Source organism: Aspergillus sydowii (genome assembly GCF_001890705.1).
Source record: "Aspergillus sydowii CBS 593.65 unplaced genomic scaffold ASPSYscaffold_13, whole genome shotgun sequence".
NCBI classification, from domain to species: Eukaryota; Fungi; Ascomycota; class Eurotiomycetes; order Eurotiales; family Aspergillaceae; genus Aspergillus; species Aspergillus sydowii.
This window is the reverse complement of record NW_024467871.1, coordinates 485,850-509,410: the sequence shown is the minus strand read 5'-3', so window position 1 is coordinate 509,410 and position 23,561 is coordinate 485,850. Positions and strand designations below refer to the sequence as shown.

The window sequence follows — 23,561 nt, the reverse complement described above, 5'->3', positions numbered from 1 at the left end:
ATAAACACTCTTGATAGTACCTGTCCAGTGCCCATTGGCAGTCTCTCTTTGAAATGCTGCGCGATTTGGCATAAGGCATGTAGAACGGTGCGCAAATACACGCTGTCAGCGATATTGAGATGGTTAACTTAGACAGCATTGTGTGCGGTGGTATAGTTCAAATGCATCTTGTCGGTTATGCTGCGACATACAATTGAAATAACCAGAAACAAGACACAGATATCCATCTTGAAGCAAAGTACCACGTCGGACAACTTCGAGTGCCAAACCACGACCGAGTCATGCGCTTCAGACGGAGCAATCATGCTGCCTCTGATTGGGTTCTGCATGACTCCAATATCTTGGCCTTCGGCCCATGATGGCTAATTCCCCAGCGCCGATTGGAGCCGAATCTCCCCAGCCTGTTGGCCGAGGTTATCGCTAGACACCCACCGGGGATCCTGGTCAGAGCGGCCAGAAAAGCCCCACGCTGCGACCCCGCAAAGCTGTCAATTCCCCGTGGGGGTGTCCATGATGCAGCTGGTGAGGCCCAGATATTGACGCAGTGGCCTCGGGGGTTATACAGAGCTCGGTCGCTCAGTGCACAGCGGACGGCACGCACAATGGACCGACCACCGCCGGCAAAGCGCCCGCGCCTGTCAATGGCATGCAATATATGCCGCCAGCGAAAGGTCAAATGCGATGCCGAGTATCCCAAGTGTCGAAACTGCCGGGCGAGGAATCAAGCCTGTGTTACCACTGATCCCCAGCGACCAGGATGCCCTGGGGTGCGCGAATGGCTGGAGCTGCCAGAGAAGGGACTGAACAGCACTGCTGCTGCGGCCTCTCAGGGGGTTTCCCAGGAGAATGTCTCGCCTCTCCAGCATACACAACCTATCCTTCCACTGGACGGGCCACAGGGTGAGCCTGGGCCTGACAGTGAAGAGTCGCCTGTTCGCCAGCCCTTTGATACGTCGGTCAACACCGAGCAGGGCACAAATCGCACAAAGATCCTGGGAGGAAGCAGCTCACAATGTCTAGCCAAGTCACTGGATGTTTACTTCAAGGCGGTTCGGATGAAGCCTGTATCCGGGTTCTTTCGGCATGGTATGAGACATGCTGAGGAATTGGATATCGCGCTGGCCTTGATGCTCCCTGAACTGCCTGATACTGAAAGGCGAGGACGTTTTCTGGCTGTTTACCAGTCGCGAATCCACCCATTGTACCCTATCTTCAACCTAACCGCCCTCGCAGCTAGTATCGACCAGCTGGCAACGGTATCGGACTTCAAAACTCTGTCTCGGGATGATATCCCGGTTCTCGTCTCTACATACCTAGTTATGAGCATCGGTGTCGATGAGGATTCTCAATGCCCGACAGAAGAAGGCGAGCGCTATCTCCATGCTGCTGCGGGCCTGCTGGCCCATATTATGGTCGTGCCCTATCTGCCCACAGTCCAGGCTCTTCTACTGTTCACGATCGCCTACCGAGGCCACAATCAAGAGGGCCTCGCCTGGCAGACACTTGGAATAGCCATCCGAATCGCATACACCCTCGGACTGCACCGACCATCGAAGCAAGCACGCGAGGCGTCAGTGGAGAATAACCTGCACACTCACATCTGGGCAGTGTGCTGCTCCTTCGAGAAAGTGATGCATCTCGCCTCCGGATGGCCCACCCTTATACCAGACGATCTCATGGCTCAGCCAGACTCACTAAATAACACAAAACACCGTTTCCTTCAATGGCATCTAGGGCTCGCCAACTACCAAGGCAGCATCAGCCAGCACCTCTACAGCTACCGTCGCTCGACCTCCCAAACCACCAATACCGTCCGCCAAATCCTCCTCGACACAGCACGCCTCGACCGCGGGCTTCTCTCCTGGGCGAACCAAATCCCCCCTGAACTCCGTCCGGGCAACGACATCATCTGTTCGACTGACGAATTCCACATCATTGCCTTTCTATCCATCGAATATCACGGCACCATGATAGCGCTGCACCGCGCCGCACTTATCGCTCCAAAGTCCAAGATCGAGGAAGAGGTTATGAAACACTGTCCAGATGACCCATCACGATTCCGCCTCGCGAACGGCGAAGCTGTATGCGTTAATAGCGCGCGCGCCATTGCGAAGCTCAGCATTGAGTTGCAGGATCGCGGGTCGGATAGCTGCCTTATACCCGCTGGCACTGCTGGGCTTGCTTGTATCGCTTTGGCGATATATCTGTTGAAACATCCGTCCTCGCGGCTGCAAGCTATGGATATGCAGCTGTTGAAGGCCGGTCTTTCCTATTCGAGTACGCGGTTTGCACAGTGTAATATCGACCCGAGGTATACCGAGGGCCTGGCCATGATTTACGAGCAGATCCAGACGCGCTTGGAAGGACTACCAACAGCTGGAATGGCAGAGTCCAGCCCTCTCAAACTACAGGAAAAGAGGCTTCATAGTACGGAATTTGCCTCGCCACGTGCGGCTGCTAAAGAACCGACCATATCGAACCCTCTCGGTCCATTTCCCACTCCTGCGAGCTATGCACCGGCGACCCCAGTGGCAGCCCATAGTTTAAACAGCGATCAAACGAACGGGCTTAACCAGTCATTGGTACCGCGGAGGGCGCAGTCGTTCTCCCATCCTGTCTCGGACGTGCGTAGCTCGATTCAACCAGAATGGGCTCACCCTGTGCATGACATTCCGCTAGATAACAGCACGAATGGCTTTCTAGACGGCCTACCTGCGCCAGAGCCAGGGACGGGGGATCTTCCCACTGGACTAGATGAGATGTACCCTTTTGAGGGATTTAATGTCGAGGATTTGTGGAACTGGATGTTGTACTTTGATAGCCCACAGAGTACGGATGTGCCTTAATGGAATGATATTCAGACTGCTGCCAATTTACCGAGAGCCCTGCCTTCCAAATATTTAACCGAGTTAACTAGTTACGTCAGAGATAGACAGTGTTTACCCCCAGGTCTCCGGTAGAGGAGAGTACTAATATGCAGATTGTGGGGTGAATTCTCCGGTGGAGGATCGCCGTCTCTGAATAAACCATCCAATTGCCCGTATACCGTATATTAACCGATTCAAATGATATAAAGGCCCCTCTAAATTTATATCTACCATGATTCTGCAATTCACAGTTTGAAAGATCACCTCGCCGCCCACTATGCACATCCCTTCAGTCTTCGCAGCAATATCCCTCCTGGGCCTTGCAACCAGCGCGGTCCTCCCCAGGCAGGATGAAGCTTATGCTGGATACCTTCTCTCTGTATTCACGGATCCAGACCCTTCGGTTTTCTGGTATCTCTCCGACGCCTCCGATCCGTTAGCCTTTACGCCGCTGAACGGGGGCGATTCGGTGCTTGCATCGACGGTCGGGACAAAGGCAGTCAGAGACGTATTCTTGACATCGAACGAGGAGAGGTCGGAATATACTTTGATTGCTACTGGTTTGTAACCTGTTATCACATCAGTTCTCGCTAGTCCAATTTACTTACTTATACATGAATCAGATTTGGATATCAACGTCGACGGCTTCTCCTGGGACGAGGCAACAAGACGAGGAAGCCGGGGACTTGTAGTCTGGAAATCAGAGAATCTTCTAGACTGGTCTGAACCGACCCTATCCATGTACGCCAACTGAACTAATCATTTCTCTATAAGGAAACCCCTACTAACATAACGGTACAGTGTCGAAGACCCCACAGCCGGCATGGCCTGGGCGCCCTCGGTCGTCTACAACGCCACAGAATCGCAGTACTACCTGTTCTGGGCATCGCGACTTTACTCAGAAGACGACACAGAGCACACAGGCGACGCATCGCTCGACCGAATCCGCTACGCCACAACAACGGACTTCACAACCTTCAGCGCCCCGGCCGACTACATCGCCCTGGACAGCGAAAACGTGCCCCTCATCGACCAGGAATTCCTATACCTCGGCACGCCAGGCCACTACGCCCGCTTCCTGAAGGACGAGAACCCAACGTATGTCTATCAGGAGACCACAGAGGGCGGACTATTCGGGCAGTGGACGCGGAATGGGGAGTATGTAGTCGAGACTGTGTATGAGGGTCCGGCCGCGTTTCCGGATGTGAGTTCCGATGGCACGTATTATCTGTTTTTGGATAATTATGAGGAGTATGTGCCGTTTCGCACTACAGATATGGGTTCTGGTGCGTGGGAGCAGGTTACTGGGTCGGCGCTCCCTGGGGGGCTGAAGCATGGGAATGTATTCCTGTTGACCCAGGCCGAGTATGATGCTGTTAAGGAGCGGTATGGGTCTTAGGGTGTGGGATTTAGGAGGAACCATACTACTTGAACTGAGTCCATTCTAATTGGTTTTGTTCTGTGGTAATCTTCTGCTGGTGTCCTAAGACACTCAAGAGCTGATGGGTGTTTAAATGGCATACCTAACCTGGTGGAAGCGCAACCATAATATTGTCCATAACTAATACATCACTCAAGCTCTGTTATCGCTTCCAATCTAACCATAGCCAGCCCCATCAGACACCCTGCTTGATATACGGAATCCCGGTCAACTTAAACGTCCGTTCATTCAAAACTGGCTCCTGAACCGGACGGTCTCGAGTCTTCGGGCACGGCTTTCCATCCCTCATGGCAACATTCGAGCCAACATGCACCGCATTCGGCCAGTGCGTGGTCCCGAGGCGTTCTATGAAGAGCAGTCAGTCCACAGCCAACACAGAGTGAACAGACAACAAAGAAGACGACAATGCAACTTACCCTCAAAAGCCCCCTTCTTCCGAACCAAATCTTCCTCACTCGCCTCATTAACCGGCATAAAGCACGTATAAACCGCCAGCCTATCATTCTTCCCCTCAGGAGGGAGGTTATAATGCGGCACGCGGCTATCCCAAACAATCAAATCGCCTGGCTCCGCGCACACTTTCACCCACTCCGATCCGTGATCAGCCAGCCATTTCATCCCATTCTCCGTGAACCCGAACCACTCCGGTGTCCAGGCTGGAATGCGTGGCTCCGAGGCCATCTCGCGGTGGAATTGCTCGGAGAGCTTGTGGCCTCCTGGGCAGACGATTAGCCCGCCGTCTTTGGGGCCGCAGGGGTTCAGGTTGACGAGGCCTTGGAGGCCTAATTCACATTAGTTAGTATAAATCATCATCCTACCGCGGGCGAAGGAGGAGACATACAGCGGAAACCGGGCTTGGCTGGGTCCTGGTCCTGATGAGGCCAGGGTTTGCTGGGGCCTGTTAGTCAATGGGGACTTTCACTGTTTAGGTGGTGGTTGATGAGGGATGGTGACATACTTCTCAGGCATATTGCTTCGACTGCAGGCAATCTATCAGTTAGCTTCGCTTCGAAATGGAAGCCGATATAGCAAAGGCAAGGACGGAAATGAAGGCGAACATACTTTGCAAACTGCACATTCACCACATCAAACGAAACAATCAAGTCATCGTCATCATACACCTTCGCAAAGGTATCAACAACCCCCGGCTCGCCACGAATATCCCACACCCATTTCTCATGCGTGACGCCATACGCCAATATCATGCCCTTCTCGTTAATGACAGGTAGATTGGCCGGCTTAATTGTCGATGGGTCGTTGCGGTTATAGCCGAGGTTACTACTCGAACATTAGTATCAGAATTAAATCGGGAGATCCAATAGAAGGATGGTGGAGAGGAGGGCCATACAATCCCTCCAGATAAGTATAAAACTCATCCGCGTATTTACTGGCACGGTCTCGCGGGACAGCACCCTTGATAACGGCGTATCCGTCCCTATTCAGGGCATCGCGGAAGTCGCCATAGTTGGTTGGAGACCCGTCCAGGGCCATACGGCCTTTAGGCTGCGTGCCTGTAACAGTCACGCCGGTGTTGACTTCGGTTGCTGTGGTGGACATTTTGGTTGGGCTTGGTTCGGTGCCTTGTGAAATGGAGACAGGGTGGGTAGGCTGCTTGGAAAGAATAGTCTAGTCCATTTCGTGCTTTTATCTGACTCTGGACTCCAGTTCAATAGTTACTGTTCGGACAAAGCGCATGGTCTCATCATCTTCCTCCGAGATTCGGGGCTCGGGGGGGCTCGGGGCTGGCCGAGGAGGTTGTTTTTAGAGCTGGGACCCATGCAAATAAGTTTCGGCTCCACCTACAATAGACTCATTGCTTTATCACTACGAGAGGCATCTACTGAAACTATAGTGGCATCCAGGATGGGCCTGAAAGTCATCATCGTTGGCGGCGGAATCGCCGGGCTCGCAGCCGTAAGACTTCCTAAGACTTCCTCAAACAGCTAGAATTGTCTAACAATCACAGGCAATCGCTCTTCGTCAAGACGACAGAGATATTATTATCCTAGAACAATCACCAATCAGCCAGGAAATCGGCGCCACAATATCTCTCCAGCCAAATGCATCCAAGATCGTCGAGGAGCAATGGGCCCTTGCATCCAAGCTCAAGCAGCGGGGTTCGATGATTGACGAGGCATTTGAGGTCTATAATCTCGATGGCGAAATGCAAATGCGAATTCCTCTTCTGACAAGGGATAAATATGGTGCAGAGAGAATGATGTACCACCGTGCTGATCTACATCAAGCACTGAAGGAGCGAGCTACGTCTCCTAAATTTCCTAGTCGTCCTGCGGTTCTTCGGACTGCTAGCCGAGTTACGTGCTGTGACTGCGAGATGGGCACTGTGGAACTCGCAAGCGGAGAAGTTCTATCTGCAGACCTAATCGTCGGTGCAGATGGTATCAAAAGTGCCGTCCGTAAATACGTTCTCGGGAAGGAAGCGAACGCAATACCAACAGGCCTATCCGCATACAGGATGATGATCCCAACAGAAAACCTGGAACGGGAATCCGACTTTGAGAAGGTCATTAATCCCCGAAAAGGATGTACCACGATGGTCATGGGTCGAGATCGAAGATTGATCATGGGCCCGGCAAGAAACGGCACAATTTACAGCATTGTAGCCCTTGTACCAGACGAGAGCATGAATGAAAATTCAGCAAACACTAGCTGGACAACCGAAGGGGACCACGACAAGATGATGAGGACGTTCGCAGAGTTCCCAGAGTGGGCGAAGAAGCCACTCCTCCTGGCGAAAGGGACATCACTGGGTCTATGGCAGCTCCGTGACCTAGACCCGTTGAAAACGTGGTATCATGGCCGGGCGATATTGATCGGGGATGCAGCCCATGCTATGCTCCCCACGCAGGGTCAAGGCGCCAGTCAGGCTATCGAGGATGCGGAGGCATTGGGGGCTTTCTTCGATGGATTTGAGAGGACCACCCCATTTAACGCACTAGAAACAGTCACGCAGACAAACGAGGCTATTTTCAGGTGCCGCTATGATCGAGCAACAACGATACAAGCGTATAGCCGTCAAGCTGCCAGGCCTGCCACTGAGACCAATAATCGGAAATTGCACATGAATCCAGCAGAGTTCATGGACTATAACTGCTCTTATAGCGGTGCGCTGGACTGGCAAAGGCGTCAAGGCGAGGTAGCTTAGTGCATTATGTCAAAATACCATGGCCATCGCGCCGGTCAATACCACTATATGGTATTCCCCACTCCTCGCAGAGGTCTTCAATTCGATAGTCCGTAAAGAGCCCAAAGTCATCTCCCATATCCCGGAGTATACGCAGTAGACTCCTTCGCTCTTCATTGTCTGTCAAAGACCGGCCCGCAACATAAAGTGGCTGCAGCATGTACTTTTGTACTGTCTCGCTGGGCATCGAATGCATGATTGGAATGATCTCCATCGCGTGCTTTCGGAGGTCTTGCTGGAGACTATTACATGTCCCAAGGAGGTCATTCCCATCCCGGCTTTGTCGAAATAGGTTCACCGGGCAGTTCGCGAGGAGAACCATTCGAGCCATATGGTAGAATGCCAAGGTTATTGCGCATATATCACTTGCAAACCAAATCTCGCGAGTGAAGGGGTCGGTTACAGGCGAGGGGTTGGGCTCGACAGGTGGCCATGCGATGGGTATATAGAAAGATGGCGGAACTGCATTTTGCCAACTGTCGAACTCTTTGTTCATTCTCTTCCATTGGGTGATATCACCAGGCTCGGAATTCATTAGCTGGCACATTATCCTAACCAGTGCTTTGAATAGAATAATTTCCAGCTGCACTTCTGCAGGTAACTCGGCCTTGAAATGCCCATCGCCGTCTAACGGGAGGCCCATATTGCACCAGACAGATATGTCTTCGGGGTCGATTCGAGTTTTACTTCGCGTAACAACTAGGTCGATTGTCAGTAATGTCGAACGAAGAGGCTGCCGCAACATACAGGCATTCAACATGTCGTTGATGACGACAAACCAGAAAACGGCGTCCAGTGCCCTCACCGGCTGTGGGACCATACTGGCAACTTCAAAGCATCCTGGTTCCGTGAGATGAGGTCGAAGCAGTCGGCAGATGCCATCAAGGTGCCCCGACCACGCACGTATGGTAGAGTTGACATCCTCGTACTGACACAGGATGCAGGCTGCGAGAGCCAGATACGGGAATTCATCCCCATCCTGTTCTCGGGTAGAACTAGGGTCACCGCTCTGTGGAGTCAAGCCCAATCCATAAACATAATTAGGCGATAGTGAGCATGACCGGTCCTTGCTTGAGATCTGGTTGGCGAGTAACTTGATCGCCTTCTCATAATACTTGGCTCCATACCACGTAAAGCCCAGTCTGGTGTCAATAAGCGCCTTCATCATCAAGCTTTGGGTCTTCGTCTGCCGGATCTGGCATTCTGGATGCCTTGTCTGGCCTAGCTGCTTTGCACCTAATGCACAGGCAGCATAACGTACAAGAGGACTCCAATGGGCGAGTACAACAGCGTTTTGACTGAAATATGATTTGCCTCCGCAGATGTCCATCCACTGGCCGGGCCCTTCAGAGAAGTGACGGAGAAAGAATGCGATCTCGCAGCGATCTTGATAGCTATCTTCGCCATGAGAGGTCGGTATCCCGTAAGGGCTCTCGTGCGGCATGGCTGGGGAGCCTAGATGCTCACTGCTTGAGATTGCTGCGGACAGGGCGTTAGGATATTCTCTGATTGCTCCGGATTCTGTAGTTGAATCTTCTATCGCTCCCAGATGAGCACTGGTCGATGGAGCAATTATCGTAATGGGACTATTGTCTCTGTTTGGTGAATCGAATGGCCATCCAAAAGTACTTGCCTCCTCCGCTGGAAGATCTTTAGCTGGTGGTTAGCGATCGATCATCATATGGTAAGATGCCCAAGGTCATACCATTATGTGAAGCACTATCCTGCGATCTGGTATCAGGGCCCTTTCCCTGGTCGGCCGATTTCTGAATCTCAGCAGACGGACTGTTCATAGCCGGGGTCACCATAAATGAGTACGAGTGTGGTTTAAAGAGGCTATCTAAGATGCGGCAGGTCCGGCCGGTCTTGAGGCACTGGCCGCATTCCGGCTTCTGTTCATCGCATTTGATCTTGCGACTCCTGCACTCTGGACTGCATGTTGTCAGACATCGCTGTCGAGATCTATAGCTGCAAGCGCAGGCACACAAACCATCCTTTTCGGGATCGTGACTCCCGTTTCGTGCGGGTGGGCGTCACTGCAGGCGGCTGGTTTCCTGCCATCGACGGGGTCGCTCACGATACTGAATCGGGTAAATCATGCGATGTTTGAGGCAGCAGGGATGAGATGAGCAGGTCGACATCCGAATGTCCTTGTGGGAGAGTTGGATGAGTATCCGAGGTTGTTGCGAGCACCGCGGAGGATCTCCGGTCGGCTCATTTACTCCTTTTGGCTGTCACGTTACTGCGCTGCTCTACGGTATAGATACTCAGTAAATACTCATTTCTAGGTGCTTGCAGTCCTACTCATCCAGTATAAGCCCCGGAAACATCAGTTCCTCATCAGAGGCTGTGGATCTGAAGATTTTCCTGCCGGGAACTCCCTCCGGTCCACGTCCAGCCCGTCGAAGATATATATCTCACTACAACAACACCACAACCTCAGCTCTACCAAGGACAGATTTCGATTGTGTCTTTCAAAGTCTAAAGACAAGTTTTATGAGCTATTTCAACCTGGCGATAACCCAGAGTATCAAGGAACGGATAAAGGATGAAACATAGGTCCACACTGGTTGAAAGCATGGGATATGTGGATTTGGCATATACCCAAAGAGAACTGGATTCTGAAGTGGCACTGGCAGAGGAAGCTGACCGATTTCCTCCAGAGCCCCATTAACCTCTTCTGTTTCACCCGCAGGAACTGCTGCATCATGACGCCAGGAATTCATATCAGCCGCGAATGATCTTCCAAGTCAACACGAGGAGCTGTCGATCACCAACCACATCAACTTGTCCGTATGCACCTTGCCTTGTGTCACGATACTGTGGGCGAATCCTTTTCCTTCGGGATCGAGACTGCGTCATCGCCAAGCCAGGGAGACGGCTTGCTTTATAAAAGACAGCTGCCCTGGACGGCGCCAGGCTTCTCTTCACAACACACCCAGCACAGCCAGATCAACCTCAGCCTACGCACTGTCACAAAAATGCACCTCGCTCTGTCTTTCGCAGCAAGTGCCCTGCTGGCAACCCTCACCACCGCGGCGCCCCAGGCCCAGCCCGAGCCCCAGGTATGTACCGGGTTCTTCGCTCGTAATTCCTACTTACACCCCACCAGGTCACCATCTACAGCGAAGGCGAGTACAAGGGCGAACAAGTCAGATTCGAAGCCAATGGCGAATGCAAATCCATTTCGCCGTGAGTTTAGCCCGAGATGAGCTCCGCATGGAGATTGTCGATAATTGACTAACTTGTTTAAACATGTAGGAGAATTGAATCTGTCTCGATCCCCGGGAAATCAGACGTCTGGTGCCAGGTCTTCAAGTATTGAACTCCCGTCCACCAAGCCAAGCACGACTAGACTAACGCTTTATAGCAACAGGGAATGCAACGGCGAGGGTGGCCGTGTGATAGTTGACTCAGTGCCTCAGTTCTCAGTGGAGGAAGTGTATCCTGCCGTCATTTGCAATGTCTTTGTTTGAATAGTGGCGGCAACCGGCCTTGGCGATTATCTGTATTAAGCAGAATTAAGTAAAAACTTCTTGATCTCACATGTAACCAGCCGATGCATTTCTTGACTTAGGTTCCCTTGATGCACGGTATAGAGACTGGCATACCCTGGGTCGCTCTAGGCATATAGCCCCTAGTCCACTGTTATTCCAACAATGAAGGCCCGTTTGGGCCAGGATTCAAAAGTCTTGCGCTTGGGAATGTGACCGGCTGCCGAAAATGTTCCTGAGACCAGATCACTGGCCCGGCCGCCAATTCTGCTGCCGCGAAGGAAAAGGATCGACCGGGGGTGCAGCAAGGGATATGCAAAATGTGCAGGCTGGCATGCGCACTCCGTCCATGGCCAATGCTCGTTTCACCAGTGCATCCTGGGGAAGTACTCACTTCGCTCTCAGGTACTCCCAACCGCGGGACCAGAATATGGCAACCATGGCATTATCAAAGCTTCTTTAGTATCAGAAGTTTAGTGTTCACATTAATGCCAATGGTAGAGCTTCAGGTGGCCGTGGTGCATTATGCATATCCTTTAGCAGAATGTTCGATTGCTTCTGATGCCATATAGTGGGATCCCTCCGTCGCATACAACCTCAAACTATTACACTCCAAGCTAAAAAGACAAAGTAGCCTCAAGAGGCAGGTCCCTACTATCCCTACCAACATAGACCTTATAATCCCCCCGCTGGAGGAGCCACTCCTGCGCATCCGTATCCCAAGTGCTCAAGTCCCGGCGTGTCAAGGAAAACGTAACCTTCGCCGACCTTCCAGCCTTGATAGCGACTTTATCAAAGCCACGAAGCTGGCGAACAGGGCCATTGGGGATTCCCACGTACAGCTGGGCAACCTCCTGCCCATCAACGGGCCCAGTGTTTTTGACCGTTGCTGTCACAGTCACCAGCTCATCAAAGAGACGCGGATTTCCGCCGGGGACTACCTTCGATGCTTTGGCCGGATAAGCGGCAGGGTTACCCTTCTTCTTGAAAACCTTCAGACCGGAGTAGTCAAACGTGGTGTATGAAAGACCGAACCCAAATGCGTACTGCGGTTCGATACCATCCTTATCAAATGCGCGGTAATCGATGTAGACGCCCTCTGAGAAATCGGACTGGGGGAAATACTTATATTTCGCTTCTGGCAGCGACGGTTCAAGGAGGAACCCATAATCCGAGGGCTTCTTGGCAACAGTATAAGGGAGTTTACCGGAGGGATTCGAGTCGCCGTATAGAAGTTCCACCACGGCACGCCCTGTGTCCTGGCCAGGGAGATGTGCGAAGATGATTCCAGTGACATTGGCGTGGTCAACCCACGATTCCACGGTGCGGATGCCTGCGTTATGGACGACGACGATGGTATTGGAACAGTTCTTTGCGACGTTGGTTACGATAGCGTCGCTGTGGCTGTCGGATAGTGCTTTGCGGTCGAAACCTTCCTCGGCGTACGCGTTGATGAAGACCAGGCATACGTCTGACGTGGAGTCGACATTGGGGTTTTCAGAGGAGAAATCCCAGAGAACAGACGAGCCATCCTCGTAAGCCCGGCGCTGGATGGCATCAATGGGGGCATCGACATAGGCAGGCGAATTCAAGCCTGAGCCACCACCGACATGCAGCGTCCGGTTTTTATACAGGTCTGACCTGGTGATGGTTGTGTCGAAATTGAAATCCATAGTGAGACCCATGGTCATCGGGCCGTGAACATCGTAGCCAAAGACAGATATCAGGTTTGGAGATTTGAGAGGGAGTGCGCCATTGGTGTTCTTCACCAGAACGTGACTTTCAATTGCCGACTGCAGAAGAACCGGCTTTGCTTCTTGCGATGTGGCAATGACGGCCTGGTGAGGATCACTTGGACTCTTGGGCATTCCAATACCGGGATTTGAGAAGGCAGTGTCTTGGTCTAGGTAGTACCAGGTAGCCATGACTCTGATACACGTTAACACTGAAAATCGAGGTCATAAAGGATATCTAATGGGGACTTTGGTGTACCTTGTAACCATGTCATCCAGACGCGAGGCCTCCATAGACCCATTGGCAATGGCAGTTGTGAGATTGCTGTTCCATGTTTCGGAGGATGGCATAGCCACGTCCAGTCCAGCATTAGCACCAGCAATCCCAGCATGCTGGGCACCCCAATCGGTGACAACGTATCCTGTGAACATTAAAAGACAGTACTTAGTGTCCGTTAAAGCAATCGAATGATTCAGGCTGAGTCATACCCTGGAAGCCTAGTTCGGTCTTCAACAGACCGTTGAGTATTTTACTGTTCTGGCAGCCGTAGGAGTTATTCAACCGGTTATACGAGCACATGATGTTTGTGGTGCCAGCAAGAACAGCATCCTGGAATGGCCAGAGGTAGAGCTCATGGATTGTCTTATCGTCAAGATTGGAAGAGACTGATTGAACGGCATTCCCTTCGGAGTCAGTAGTAGGGTTGCGATTAATTTCTTGTTCGTTGGCAATATAGTGCTATATCGGATTAGTGCTGATAATAGAAACCCTAGAAAGAGGAGACACACTTTGAGAGACGTAGCAACGTTCTGGGACTGAAGACCCTTTACAGACTCGGCCACCAGAATGCCGCTCAGATAAGGGTCAGCGGCGTATCCCTCCCAGTTGCGGCCCCCGAGCGCCACGCGGCCGAGGGGTCCGACAACGGGGCCAAGTATCATGTTGACGCCCTTTTTGCGGTATTCCTTGCCCATGTAGACGGCCCGATCCTTCGCAAGGTCGCGGTTCCAGCTGGGTAGAGCCATAAGCAAGACGTTACGATAGTAGTACTAGTGCTGGAGATACTGCATACCTGGCGCCAACGGAAATCCCAGATGACCAAGCATTAACATAATCGGTTCCCCTCTGTCCAGATATTATTTAGCATGGCATGATATAGAACAGGAAATGAAATGTCTGCGACTGACCAGTCCATTGCCGGCGTCACTCATACATATTCCCGGAAATCCAAGCCGGTCAATACCTTGGATGGTCCCGGAGCAGCCAGTGTTGGAGGAGACACCGGCAGTGAGGTTGACCTTCTCGTCATCAGAAAGTTGCGCAACGAAGGCCTTGGCCTTCTTGTATGCAAATGCCCAGTCACCGGCACCAATCCCCTGGGCTACCCACGGGTCAGCACCCACAATGAAAGATAGGGGAACTTAAGTCAGAACGTACGAGAGGGGTAAACGGGAGGAGATTCTCCGTAAAAGTAGGCATCACTAGTAATGATATCTTCGGCTGTAGCGATGCAACCAAAGGCAGCACCGAGCAGTAGACTTGCTCTTCCCCATGAGGCCAACATTTTGAAGGGAGGAGAAATAGTGGGATCCTAATTTGCCTACTAACTCAGGGAAGTCAAAGGAACATTGCTCTTTATGTAGTATAATATCCTCGCAACCCCGCGACCCCCTGTAGCCGAGGCCTGACAGAACTCCATCTCGTAGACCCTCGATGAAGGCCGGTTATACATCGGCAGAAACTAATAAATGAATGTCCGTGCGGTAAGTGGGGAGATATACTCAGGGCCATCCGATTGCTCAGTAGGCGTTACTTTATCCGGAAAATCCGGAGAACTAAGCTCCAAGAAGCTTCGAGTGCGGAGAACCTGGCTGGCGACAAGGATTTACCAAGAATCAGATCATCAGATGTAGGGCTTAAGGTGGAGAAAAGCAACGTGAGCTGTACCCCGTGGGGTTGGGCAAGTCGTCACCAAATGTGCCGGCACTTGCTTTCGGCTTTCATATTACTGAAGCAGCATGACGACATACGCGGTGGAGGCCTAATAGGAGGATAAATATACAGTTAACACCGGTGCTGGCGTCGTGGAGAGCTATGAGTAAGAAGATACCGGCTAACTCGGTATCCAAGTCAACGTAACTTCATCATTTAGGCAAAGTACAGCCTCGTTAATCGAGATTCAGAACTAGGGCTTATCCGGCGGCGTGGCACCTGGCTGGGATATCTTCAGAGACGCAGACTTTACATTCCAAGTAACTACTTCGCTATTCTCAAGACGACTGATTCTGTCTTCCAGGTAGACATTTGATACCGGTAATATTTGCTTCTTCTGATCTGCGTTCCTCACTGTTATCACACATTTCATGTCCAAACATCGCAGTTCTTCAGCCCCCTGAGTCTCCATGAAGATAGACACCGCTTGGTACTGATCTTAGGGCTCCAGCTCCTTGCTCTGGACACTCTACCACCCGGCCCTAACTTCTGGGTCTCTCGACGCAGGCACTGTGTTATTATACACGCAAGTCCATTTGAAACATACCAGTCGGCATGATCTGAATTATTTCTACCTTGCCAAGAGGCCTGAATTATCCACTCTCTATGAGAGAATTCAGCGTTGGTATAGTTTACATCCGATCAGGGCGAAACTTGCCAACTGCGTTACTAAGAACATCACATCCTGGTCTTCCATCGGATTCAGCAACTCCAACTGGATGCCCATAATCCCAATATTATTGGCACAGCCCATGTCCAAGCTTCGCATTAGCTGTGCGAGTGGATGTACCTACTGAAAGGGGTAAGCCCCCCAGCAGGCGGAACCGTCCCGCGCCGCACGGAACGCCCTTCGGAATATGGTATTCCTGCCCAACATGGAAAACAGCGTCCCAAGTCGTTTAGATAACGTTCGCAAACTCCTTAGACTTCATAAACGCTGTCATTTCTCCCAGCTGTGCGTTCTCGAGATATTGTCCATGGGGGAAGACGCAAAGTCGCCAGGCACACCCGATAGCGGGAATTGTACTCCGAATGGCGATAAACATTCCGAGATATCGAATGCAACAGAGCTTCCAGCCGACCCAGCAAAAGGGTCCAATGATCAAAGAACCAATGGTCCAGTCCCCAGCACCCAACGGCCTGTACCGGGTCGTTTTGGAATAAAGAAATCAGTGGCCGTGAATACTAGAAGACTCCAACAGTAAGTATTTCATTCTGTCACATCATCAATACTAAAGCCGGAAGTTCAAAGGCTATTGCGTGATTCCCCAGGGCAGGACTGTATTCTTGCGAGTATTGAATATCTGGCCCACGCACTGCACCATCTTGCTGTTTCTCCTCATTGGATCAAACTCCGGAATGCTCTCACAAGTCTGGTATCCCGGCGGAAAAGCCGTAATACACGACCGGCACCTCATCGACCCTCTCCCGACTCTCAGGATCACTCAACACTTCTGAATCTGTCTGTTCTCTTTAGCAATGCTCGCTATACCTTGAGACTATTTGGGCTCTTCAATATATGGACAGAGGTGCCGAGACTATTCCAATCTCCAGCGAAGGACCTTCTCGTACGGGGTATCGATATCGCGCAGATATTCACCATCACAGCATATCAACTACTGGAAAATATCGGCCATCTTGCGTCGAATAGGGTTTTGTCACAGAAACTCGTCGGACCGAAGACCAAGATCGAAACGTTCTATATATGGGGCGCCCGAGCGTTATGCTTACATTTTGTCCTGGAGCTAATGAAACTGATGAGAGAAGCCCGGCTTGTGAGAATGTTAGCGACGGCAGGAGCAAAGGAGGAGGTTGTGGCATTGTCAGAACTTGATGGAGATGGAGTAGGGCAAGACTGGGGTAAAAGGCTATGGGCAAGTTCAATATGGGGACTGTTATGTTTATATTGGAGCTGTGGCCAGACAATTCCGCTGGTGGAGGAGACATCTGGTGGCCTCAGCTTTCTGGCCGACTTTTTTATATTGAGAGATAGCTGGGCGCAAACGGCAAAATAATACTTGAGGTCAACCGTTGCACTTGCATATCTGGGGTGATGATTGTCATGGCTTTGATCTGTTTTATAGGAGTGCGTCAGGCGTGGGCGATGCGGACCAAGTAGTTGATAGAATTGCTTCGTTCCAAGGAGTCGAAACTACGGAGAGAACTGTAATTAGCAGTTTCCAGGAAATTACAAATACAGAGGGGGTTCTTGAAGGGCACAAATATGTGAAAATAACTACAGACATTACATTTGTAACCTGTCTAATCAACATTTATGTCTCAGCCCAAGAAACCCAAGGAAGCAATATGTACACCACCAGAAGTGAGAATCATGATAGAGGCTTATATTAAACTGATTGTGTCAACATATAAGGGCATGATTAAAGTACCATCTGCCACCGCACCCGCTTTTCCTTCACCATCGCCATGACACCAACAGGCAAGTACTTCTTCTCAACCAGACCAACACCTCCGTAATTCTTCAACATCTCTGGCGCATACATCTGCACGAGCCATTTCGTCTCCTCGTCAAAGCTGTCCACCGTTGACCCGCGCAATACTGCCAAAAGCGCAGTAGTGACAGGCGAAGTAAATCGAATCCCATCCGCGATGGGGACTCGCTGGAGGTCTCCATATAGACAGTTGAACGGGACACTGTGTGACCAGCGGAACCGAGTCCACTCTTCAAACGAGATGAACGTGTCCCTTTCGTCCGCGGAAACGAATTGGCCCTCGTTGCCATTATTTGCTTTTGCGAAGCGGGACATGCGTACCGTATGAGACATTTCATAGAACTGCTTCTGCAGTTCTTTGTAGGTCTTCTTCTCCTCTTCTAAAAACTCTTCGACATGTTCGAGTGGTGACTTTTGCAACGAGCCTCGAACTAGGAATGGCGAGATTGCTGGGTTGCGGAGGCCCAGCCCACCTAGTTCTTCTGGGTAGTAGAAGAGCGCGTCTGGAATGTCAGACACCCCGAATCTTTCTTCTATCATTTTCCGCAGGTGATGGGCTACTGTTCCGGTAGTGCTGCCAAATAGAGTGTTTTGCATCGCTTTATATGTTGAGAGAATCATGTCGACGTGCTGCTGTCCAAAGCAGGCCGCGGGCTCTCCGAATGTGTTTCTGAAGAATCGGCCAATGCAGCTGTTCCACGTCCTGATCCATGCCATCACGCTGTCGCATTTATCCAGTTGTGCTTTCAGTTGCTTGACGTGAGCACCCACTTGTTTCTGATCGATCACCCATTCCCCCGAATCGTCGAGCTTCAGAAAGCCGAATGTGACGGGCCCCTTGGGTAGTTTATTTACAACAGCCGGATCGACAGAGTCTGACAGGTAAACGGAGCCTGTTTTGCTGTCGTTGAATTCTAGACCGGTTACTTTGGCAAACGTGCCCATCACCTCCCATGCTTTGGCACATTTGCTGGGCTCGCCGCAGGCCCAAATGTCATCATGTAGGCGGTACAAAAGCATTCCAGTCGTGCTATTCACGGCAAAATCCATGAAGAACAACACCAGTTCCCCAATTAACTTCTCAGACGCATGGGCCATGGGCATACCCCTTTGTCGAGTCTGGGGGCCCTTGGGCGTGCGCCCTTCGGACGACTTGTCCATATTCAATGGCGCCGCGAAATACTTGCGGAAGAAGGCAATCCACTTCTCAGGAAATCCAACGTAGGACATGACAGCGAAAATGGTGCTGTGTGGGATGCTGGTCCCAAACCACCGTAAGTCCGTCTGTATCACAGCAGCCTCTCCATAGATGCGCCTTTGGATGAGCGTCTCGGTTGCAACCTTGCGTAGTAGTTCCTGTTTTATGTTTGTTCTAGGTCCTGTACGGTGTACAGACTCGTCGTCGTCGTCGTCATACGCCGCATCTCCCTCTGCAAGCGTTGTCAATGATTCCGGCAGCTGGGAAAGGAAATATAACCCAGTGTAACTTAATCTTCGACTTCTCTCTGGTCCATATTCCGGCCCGGGCCTGGCGATGTAGTATGCCAGACGCTCGACATCATCCTCGGTCATTGACGGAGCTACCTTCCAGTTCCACACGTTGCAGTTTTGGATGAAGTCGCGCAGCTCCCTCTTCAGAATATTGCATAGCCGTATACCAATAAACTGCACAAGGATAAGCTGCAAGACGTCCTCATCCATCCAGATTCGGTATTTCCCATTCAGCTGCTGGCGCGGCAAGACTGGAATGCCCTCATCCCCAGCAAACCAGTCCCAGCTCTCTAAGTCCGCCCATCGCATGTTCAGAACATCTGCAATCTCAGTCAACGCGACGCTGTTCTTAAGAAAGCCTTTCAGAACATCCTGCTTCTCCTCGCTCACGATGTCCTCTCTCAGCAGCCCTCCTATCGTCGCCGTGAGAGTTTCTTCGTTAAATGGCGCTTCTTTGTCGAACTCGTTTTGGGTCCACTTCCGAATCTTGTTCCGGAAAATATCTAGCTGTTTCATTTTTTCGTCGTCCGAGAAGAGTGAGTCCAGGAAGGCGTGGATATCCTCCGCGCTTGTCTCAAATGGTGTGAACACAGCCTCCTCGAACTGATCACACAGCTGCTCCAGCCGCTGCTTCTGTCGCTGATCAACAACCATATACTCATCCTCAGCAATATCAGCATCGTCGCCAGTTCCGGGAGCATTTGTCCACTCGGTCAGTAACCGCGAATACAAATATGCCAGGGACAGTCTCCGACTATGGGCGTCCAGCCGGGACCGGAGTTCGGTCTCAAATGCCTTTAGCATGTCATCGGTAACCGTGGGGTCGAAGCGCTGCTGATCGAGCCAGCGCTCGATATTTGTGACCTCATGCTGCTTTGCGACATGTGGAAGAATTGCTTTCGTGCCATTCAGAATGACATTCACCCGCGCGAAGAGATCGGGTTGGCTTTCTGCGGCGGCGAGAATCCTGGTTTTCCGGTCTTCGTAGGTTGAGCGCTGTTTTTCTAATTCCCGGATCTTACTCAGGGTGAGTGATTCAAGGGTTTTCGAAAGGGCGGAGGATTGGGGCGCCATGTTGCTCGCAGCGACTGAGAGAGGTTCTCAGTCGTGTTGAATGTGTTGTATTCATTTTCAAGCTGTTGCGATGATTGGAGTATATTTATCCCAGTCCAGAGCAGGCTGCAGTTTCTGCCTGGTTGGAATTCGTTTATTTTCAAGAGCCTTCCATTGTCGTCGATCGTGGTCCGTTGAGTCACCGAGAGGCAGTGGCAGTGTTGACGTGTTGGTCGCTAGACACTCGTTTTATGCAGTAAGCCAGTTATACAGTATGCCATTTATGCACCGACTCTTAACATCGATCTGATAGAAATGCTTCATCTACTCGCAGACATACGGCTAATTGCAGGCCTCCTCTTGTCAGGCCTCGTCTCTTTCGCCTTCTCCAATAAATCTGCAATATCCGCATAGCCCAACATCCTGGCCAGATAAACAGCAGACAAGCCCACGCGTCGTCCTCACATTGACATTCACGCCCCCAGTCGGAAGAATCTCAATCATCGCCTTTTCCCAACAGCAGTAGCCATATGCAGCGGTGAAAACCCCGTCCCAGCCTCCACAACTGAGGCATCCGCGCACGCATCAATCAACAGCCTCAAAATCTCCGCATACGCCTCTTTTTCTTCAGCGTTGCCCACATACCCCTGCACTAACATACTCTTGTTCCTTTCCACGAATACATCTCGACCCATGTACCCACCGCCGCAGCAGGAAGGCCCCCAGCAACCCTCTGCAGGGACGGAGGACGAACAAAATGCCCTTCTCTCCCAGGCACCGGATCATGCGTCGCAATGGCGCCCGCACCAAGTAGCGCCCTGACGCAGTCCGCATGCCCATTGATAGCGGCATAATACAGCGGATTACCCGTCCCATTAAGGTCCGCTCCATACTCAATCAACTTGCGCACGATATCCACAGAGCCACGCTCAGCCGCAATACCCAGCGGCGAGCCGACGCGGTGGCTCATGTCGTTTGGATTTGCGCCGTATTCTAGCAGTACGTCGACTGCTTTCTCATGATTATTTGAAACGGCGTCGTGTAGACAGGACCGCCCGGCTTCGGTGGACTCGTTGACATTTGCGCCGTGCTCGACGAGGGGGTCTATGACCTTGATATTCCCGGTTCCTGATGCGAAGATCAGTGGTGTTTCGTTTGCATTCAGAGATCCTGCTCGTCGGCTGCAGGGTGCGCTTTGGTCTGCGCCAGCTGAAAGGAGGATGGTTACTGTTGTGGTGTAGTTCTTTTTTGCGGCTGCGTGGAGGAGAGTATATCCGTCGCTGTCATAGTTATTTATTTTCTTTCTGTCGAGGATGAGGATGTGGGAGACGGAAAGAATGCAGCTTTCGATCAGGGCTGCTTTGCTCCAGACGACCAGGTGGTCAATTATCAGGAGTTGGAGCTCAGGGGGAATATTTGGGAAGGAACGATGCCCGCGATACCGTTGCGTGGCATATGGCGAATAGGCACGGAGGTTTGAACGGTTTTAGTTTTAAGCTGGGTAAGTCACAGGGAAAATAAGGGGTTAAAAGGGTTGTATACGAGCTCGGACTGTTCAGCTTAGAGTTGTGACCCACAGGCTTCGTATTGAAACACTGAGAATGCAGGCACCAACATGGATCTCTCTAAAAGCATTCCAAGCCTCATAGACTACTTAATCCCACCGGCTCCCTTGTGGAATAGTACGGGAGTGGCTCATCCACCAACGGGGATGAATATACACAGGCTGACCTTTCGGACTTTTGCTCCTTGGGAGTTTCATAGTTCACCTCCTTAGAAGATCCGTATCTCTTGCCCTTGAAGAACTTGAACCTTTCCCGTTTTTCCACCTTCGGAGATTCGGAGTTTTCTGAGGGTATACAAAGAAGGGCTTTTGGTACCAAGCATTTATTCTTTGCCTTGGATCTGGAATACAATACCAGGCCCGCGATACAGTGGCAGCGTCCTGTAGTCGAAATGTTAGCAGCGGGTTTCAAATATGGGAAGTGACCAACGTACAACTTGACGAATTCGCTAGCCTTCACCATGGTGTGACATTTTTAAAAGTGTTCACTTAACACTGAAAATTAAGAGATGCTTTCGAGAAGATAGAAATTATAGACTGAAACAACAGATCCTGACAAAGTCGGCATATGTACAGTCCTAGCACATATGTGAATCGAGTGTTCACAATACATACAAAATGATAAAACATTCAATTTTGACACAACGACCCATTATGTACCGAGGCCAAGGATGGGCGGCCCCCTTTTTTTTCCTTCAATGTCCAAATTTGGGCCTTATCCAGAGTCCATGCGGCATCCACTTGGTAACAAGCTGTTTGTCCTGTCCATCCTTGTTTTCATAGAGATCAAGGACACCGGCAAAGGTCTATTTTCGCCGCAAAACGTAAAGCCAATGATAAACCGGCGGTGTATGAGCCTTTGTTACTGTCGGGCCGCTTGGCGCCTCGAAGGGGGTGCGAGCGACAACCTCCCAATGCGCAAATAGGTGAGGTACATTGCCAAACCTCATTGTCGAATACGAGAGCACGAACCACTTGCAGCCCCTCTTTGTCAAGGGTACCAGGTGCAGCGCAAGAAGCTCTGTCGGGGACAATGTTGTCTCTCCATCACTCGATATAATATTCTGTACCTCAGGACAAATGGCCGAGTTGCCGGCCGTCGGGAACAAGGTAACAGGACTTGACGTCGCAATAGCGTCGCTAGTACTCTTATCGAGGATCGCGTCAAACGGAGCAAAGGGGAGGAGCTGCGAGACATCGGGCCACGATCTGAGATCCGTCTGCATCCAGTGCATCGCCTGCGACGGATCCTGCTTATCCTCAACCTCTCGGCCTAGACGAACAGCTTCGGAGGAAAAGTCGACGTTATACCCAAAGACAAAAAAAATCAGTCGACGGCCAAAATCCCACACTAGGAGAAAGAACCTACAACGATGCCATTGCCCATCCAGCCTCTCGTCACAAATGCATCGCGGAGTCTCGTTCCCAGCTTTGATACCCCGGGCCCCAAATGGAGTACTCGTGGTGTCGTGTGCGCTTCCGGTTTGGCTTCAGGTTTGGGTGTGGGTCGGTCCTCCAGGAACGAGAGGAGAGCATCAAGCAGGACTTCGCCTGGATTCAGCCATTCTCCGATATCCTGACCGGTCGCGAACCTCGTGTCCCAGAAGGACGGGTCGTCATAGTTGGGAGCGCCGGTTCGTCTGGTCCACGATGGGTCCGTTCTCATTCTCTGGGGAAGTGTGAAGGTGGTGGGAGCAAGAAGTTCGTTTTTGTTTCAAGCCGATCGAAATGCTCACGTAAGCAGCAATAAATCCACTGTCAAACAACTTCACTCTTTCTGCTTTTGTCTTCCAGTCGGGCTTGTGATGGTGCGATGGTAAGCTGTAGCCATTCAGCATTGCGAGAAAGGGGCCATAGTCCACTTGGTCTGAAACCTCCATCCGCAAGCGGCTTCGCTGTTACAGATTGGGGGATCCGGACTATGTACGTTGTGGCCGACCAATAACTATTTTGGAATGGGAAGGCGTATTTAACGAGGGAGGAGTCGAGAAAAGAAACCGGCGTGGCTCAAGGTGCTCCATGTATGCCTATGGTAGGTGATGGTACTGGTTAGCAATGGCCAGAAGAGAGGGGATGGGGGCAAACAGTACCCAGAGAATGGCCATCAAGGCACACTAACACTCTAGTCGAGCCATATCAATCCCACGTTGAAATATTGGAATTCCACCGTTTCCATATGGATCTATATTCCGGGGTGAATCCGAATATTGAGTGCGGTGCGAACGAGCAATGGAGCATGGTTTCACTGGCATGCCATTACGAGGTAA

The 23,561-nt window shown here is 51.3% G+C and overlaps 10 protein-coding genes across 10 annotated transcripts; 5 read left to right on the top strand and 5 right to left on the bottom strand.

Annotated features, from left to right (window-relative positions):
- The first annotated feature begins 467 nt into the window (after positions 1-467).
- On the top strand, positions 468-3,038 carry ASPSYDRAFT_49752 (uncharacterized protein). Its single transcript, XM_040847906.1, has one exon. It carries the CDS (start codon positions 603-605, stop codon positions 2,844-2,846), a length of 2,244 nt encoding a protein of 747 aa, XP_040698436.1. The 5' UTR covers positions 468-602; the 3' UTR covers positions 2,847-3,038.
- A 106-nt stretch (positions 3,039-3,144) lies between these two features.
- ASPSYDRAFT_160458 (glycoside hydrolase family 43 protein) lies at positions 3,145-4,266 on the top strand (the record flags this gene model as incomplete). Its single annotated transcript, XM_040842909.1, has 3 exons — positions 3,145-3,427; positions 3,491-3,608; positions 3,669-4,266. The coding sequence occupies 3 exons, from the start codon at positions 3,145-3,147 to the stop codon at positions 4,264-4,266; spliced, it is 999 nt and encodes a 332-aa protein (XP_040698435.1).
- A 217-nt stretch (positions 4,267-4,483) lies between these two features.
- ASPSYDRAFT_135953 (phytanoyl-CoA dioxygenase family protein) lies at positions 4,484-5,865 on the bottom strand (the record flags this gene model as incomplete). The annotated part of the gene is made up of 6 exons (XM_040840737.1): positions 4,484-4,653; positions 4,725-5,090; positions 5,150-5,199; positions 5,267-5,287; positions 5,371-5,586; positions 5,657-5,865. 6 exons carry the CDS (start codon positions 5,863-5,865, stop codon positions 4,484-4,486), a joined length of 1,032 nt encoding a protein of 343 aa, XP_040698434.1.
- Positions 5,866-6,171: 306 nt separating this feature from the next.
- Positions 6,172-7,474, top strand: ASPSYDRAFT_160369 (uncharacterized protein; the record flags this gene model as incomplete). Its single annotated transcript, XM_040842899.1, has 2 exons — positions 6,172-6,222; positions 6,275-7,474. The coding sequence occupies 2 exons, from the start codon at positions 6,172-6,174 to the stop codon at positions 7,472-7,474; spliced, it is 1,251 nt and encodes a 416-aa protein (XP_040698433.1).
- Positions 7,475-7,478: 4 nt separating this feature from the next.
- On the bottom strand, positions 7,479-9,574 carry ASPSYDRAFT_93541 (Zn(II)2Cys6 transcription factor; the record flags this gene model as incomplete). The annotated part of the gene is made up of 4 exons (XM_040852852.1): positions 7,479-8,212; positions 8,261-9,163; positions 9,219-9,445; positions 9,504-9,574. 4 exons carry the CDS (start codon positions 9,572-9,574, stop codon positions 7,479-7,481), a joined length of 1,935 nt encoding a protein of 644 aa, XP_040698432.1.
- A 616-nt stretch (positions 9,575-10,190) lies between these two features.
- On the top strand, positions 10,191-11,158 carry ASPSYDRAFT_472237 (uncharacterized protein). Its single transcript, XM_040847395.1, has 3 exons — positions 10,191-10,705; positions 10,775-10,823; positions 10,884-11,158. The coding sequence occupies exons 1-3, from the start codon at positions 10,309-10,311 to the stop codon at positions 10,987-10,989; spliced, it is 552 nt and encodes a 183-aa protein (XP_040698431.1). The 5' UTR covers positions 10,191-10,308; the 3' UTR covers positions 10,990-11,158.
- A 466-nt stretch (positions 11,159-11,624) lies between these two features.
- On the bottom strand, positions 11,625-14,322 carry ASPSYDRAFT_81595 (beta-glucosidase; the record flags this gene model as incomplete). The annotated part of the gene is made up of 7 exons (XM_040851098.1): positions 14,179-14,322; positions 13,929-14,122; positions 13,814-13,866; positions 13,530-13,752; positions 13,230-13,479; positions 13,000-13,162; positions 11,625-12,936 (listed from the first exon to the last, which is right to left on the bottom strand). The coding sequence occupies exons 1-7, from the start codon at positions 14,303-14,305 to the stop codon at positions 11,625-11,627; spliced, it is 2,322 nt and encodes a 773-aa protein (XP_040698430.1). The 5' UTR covers positions 14,306-14,322.
- Positions 14,323-15,368: 1,046 nt separating this feature from the next.
- ASPSYDRAFT_471680 (uncharacterized protein) lies at positions 15,369-16,931 on the top strand. Its single transcript, XM_040847382.1, has 2 exons — positions 15,369-15,934; positions 15,986-16,931. The coding sequence occupies exons 1-2, from the start codon at positions 15,591-15,593 to the stop codon at positions 16,746-16,748; spliced, it is 1,107 nt and encodes a 368-aa protein (XP_040698429.1). The 5' UTR covers positions 15,369-15,590; the 3' UTR covers positions 16,749-16,931.
- Positions 16,932-17,114: 183 nt separating this feature from the next.
- ASPSYDRAFT_160114 (uncharacterized protein) lies at positions 17,115-19,751 on the bottom strand (the record flags this gene model as incomplete). Its single annotated transcript, XM_040842883.1, has 1 exon — positions 17,115-19,751. One exon carries the CDS (start codon positions 19,749-19,751, stop codon positions 17,115-17,117), a length of 2,637 nt encoding a protein of 878 aa, XP_040698428.1.
- Positions 19,752-22,100: 2,349 nt separating this feature from the next.
- ASPSYDRAFT_159929 (uncharacterized protein) lies at positions 22,101-22,960 on the bottom strand (the record flags this gene model as incomplete). The annotated part of the gene is given in 2 exon segments (XM_040842866.1): positions 22,101-22,645; positions 22,660-22,960. 2 exon segments carry the CDS (start codon positions 22,958-22,960, stop codon positions 22,101-22,103), a joined length of 846 nt encoding a protein of 281 aa, XP_040698427.1.
- Positions 22,961-23,561: the final 601 nt, after the last annotated feature.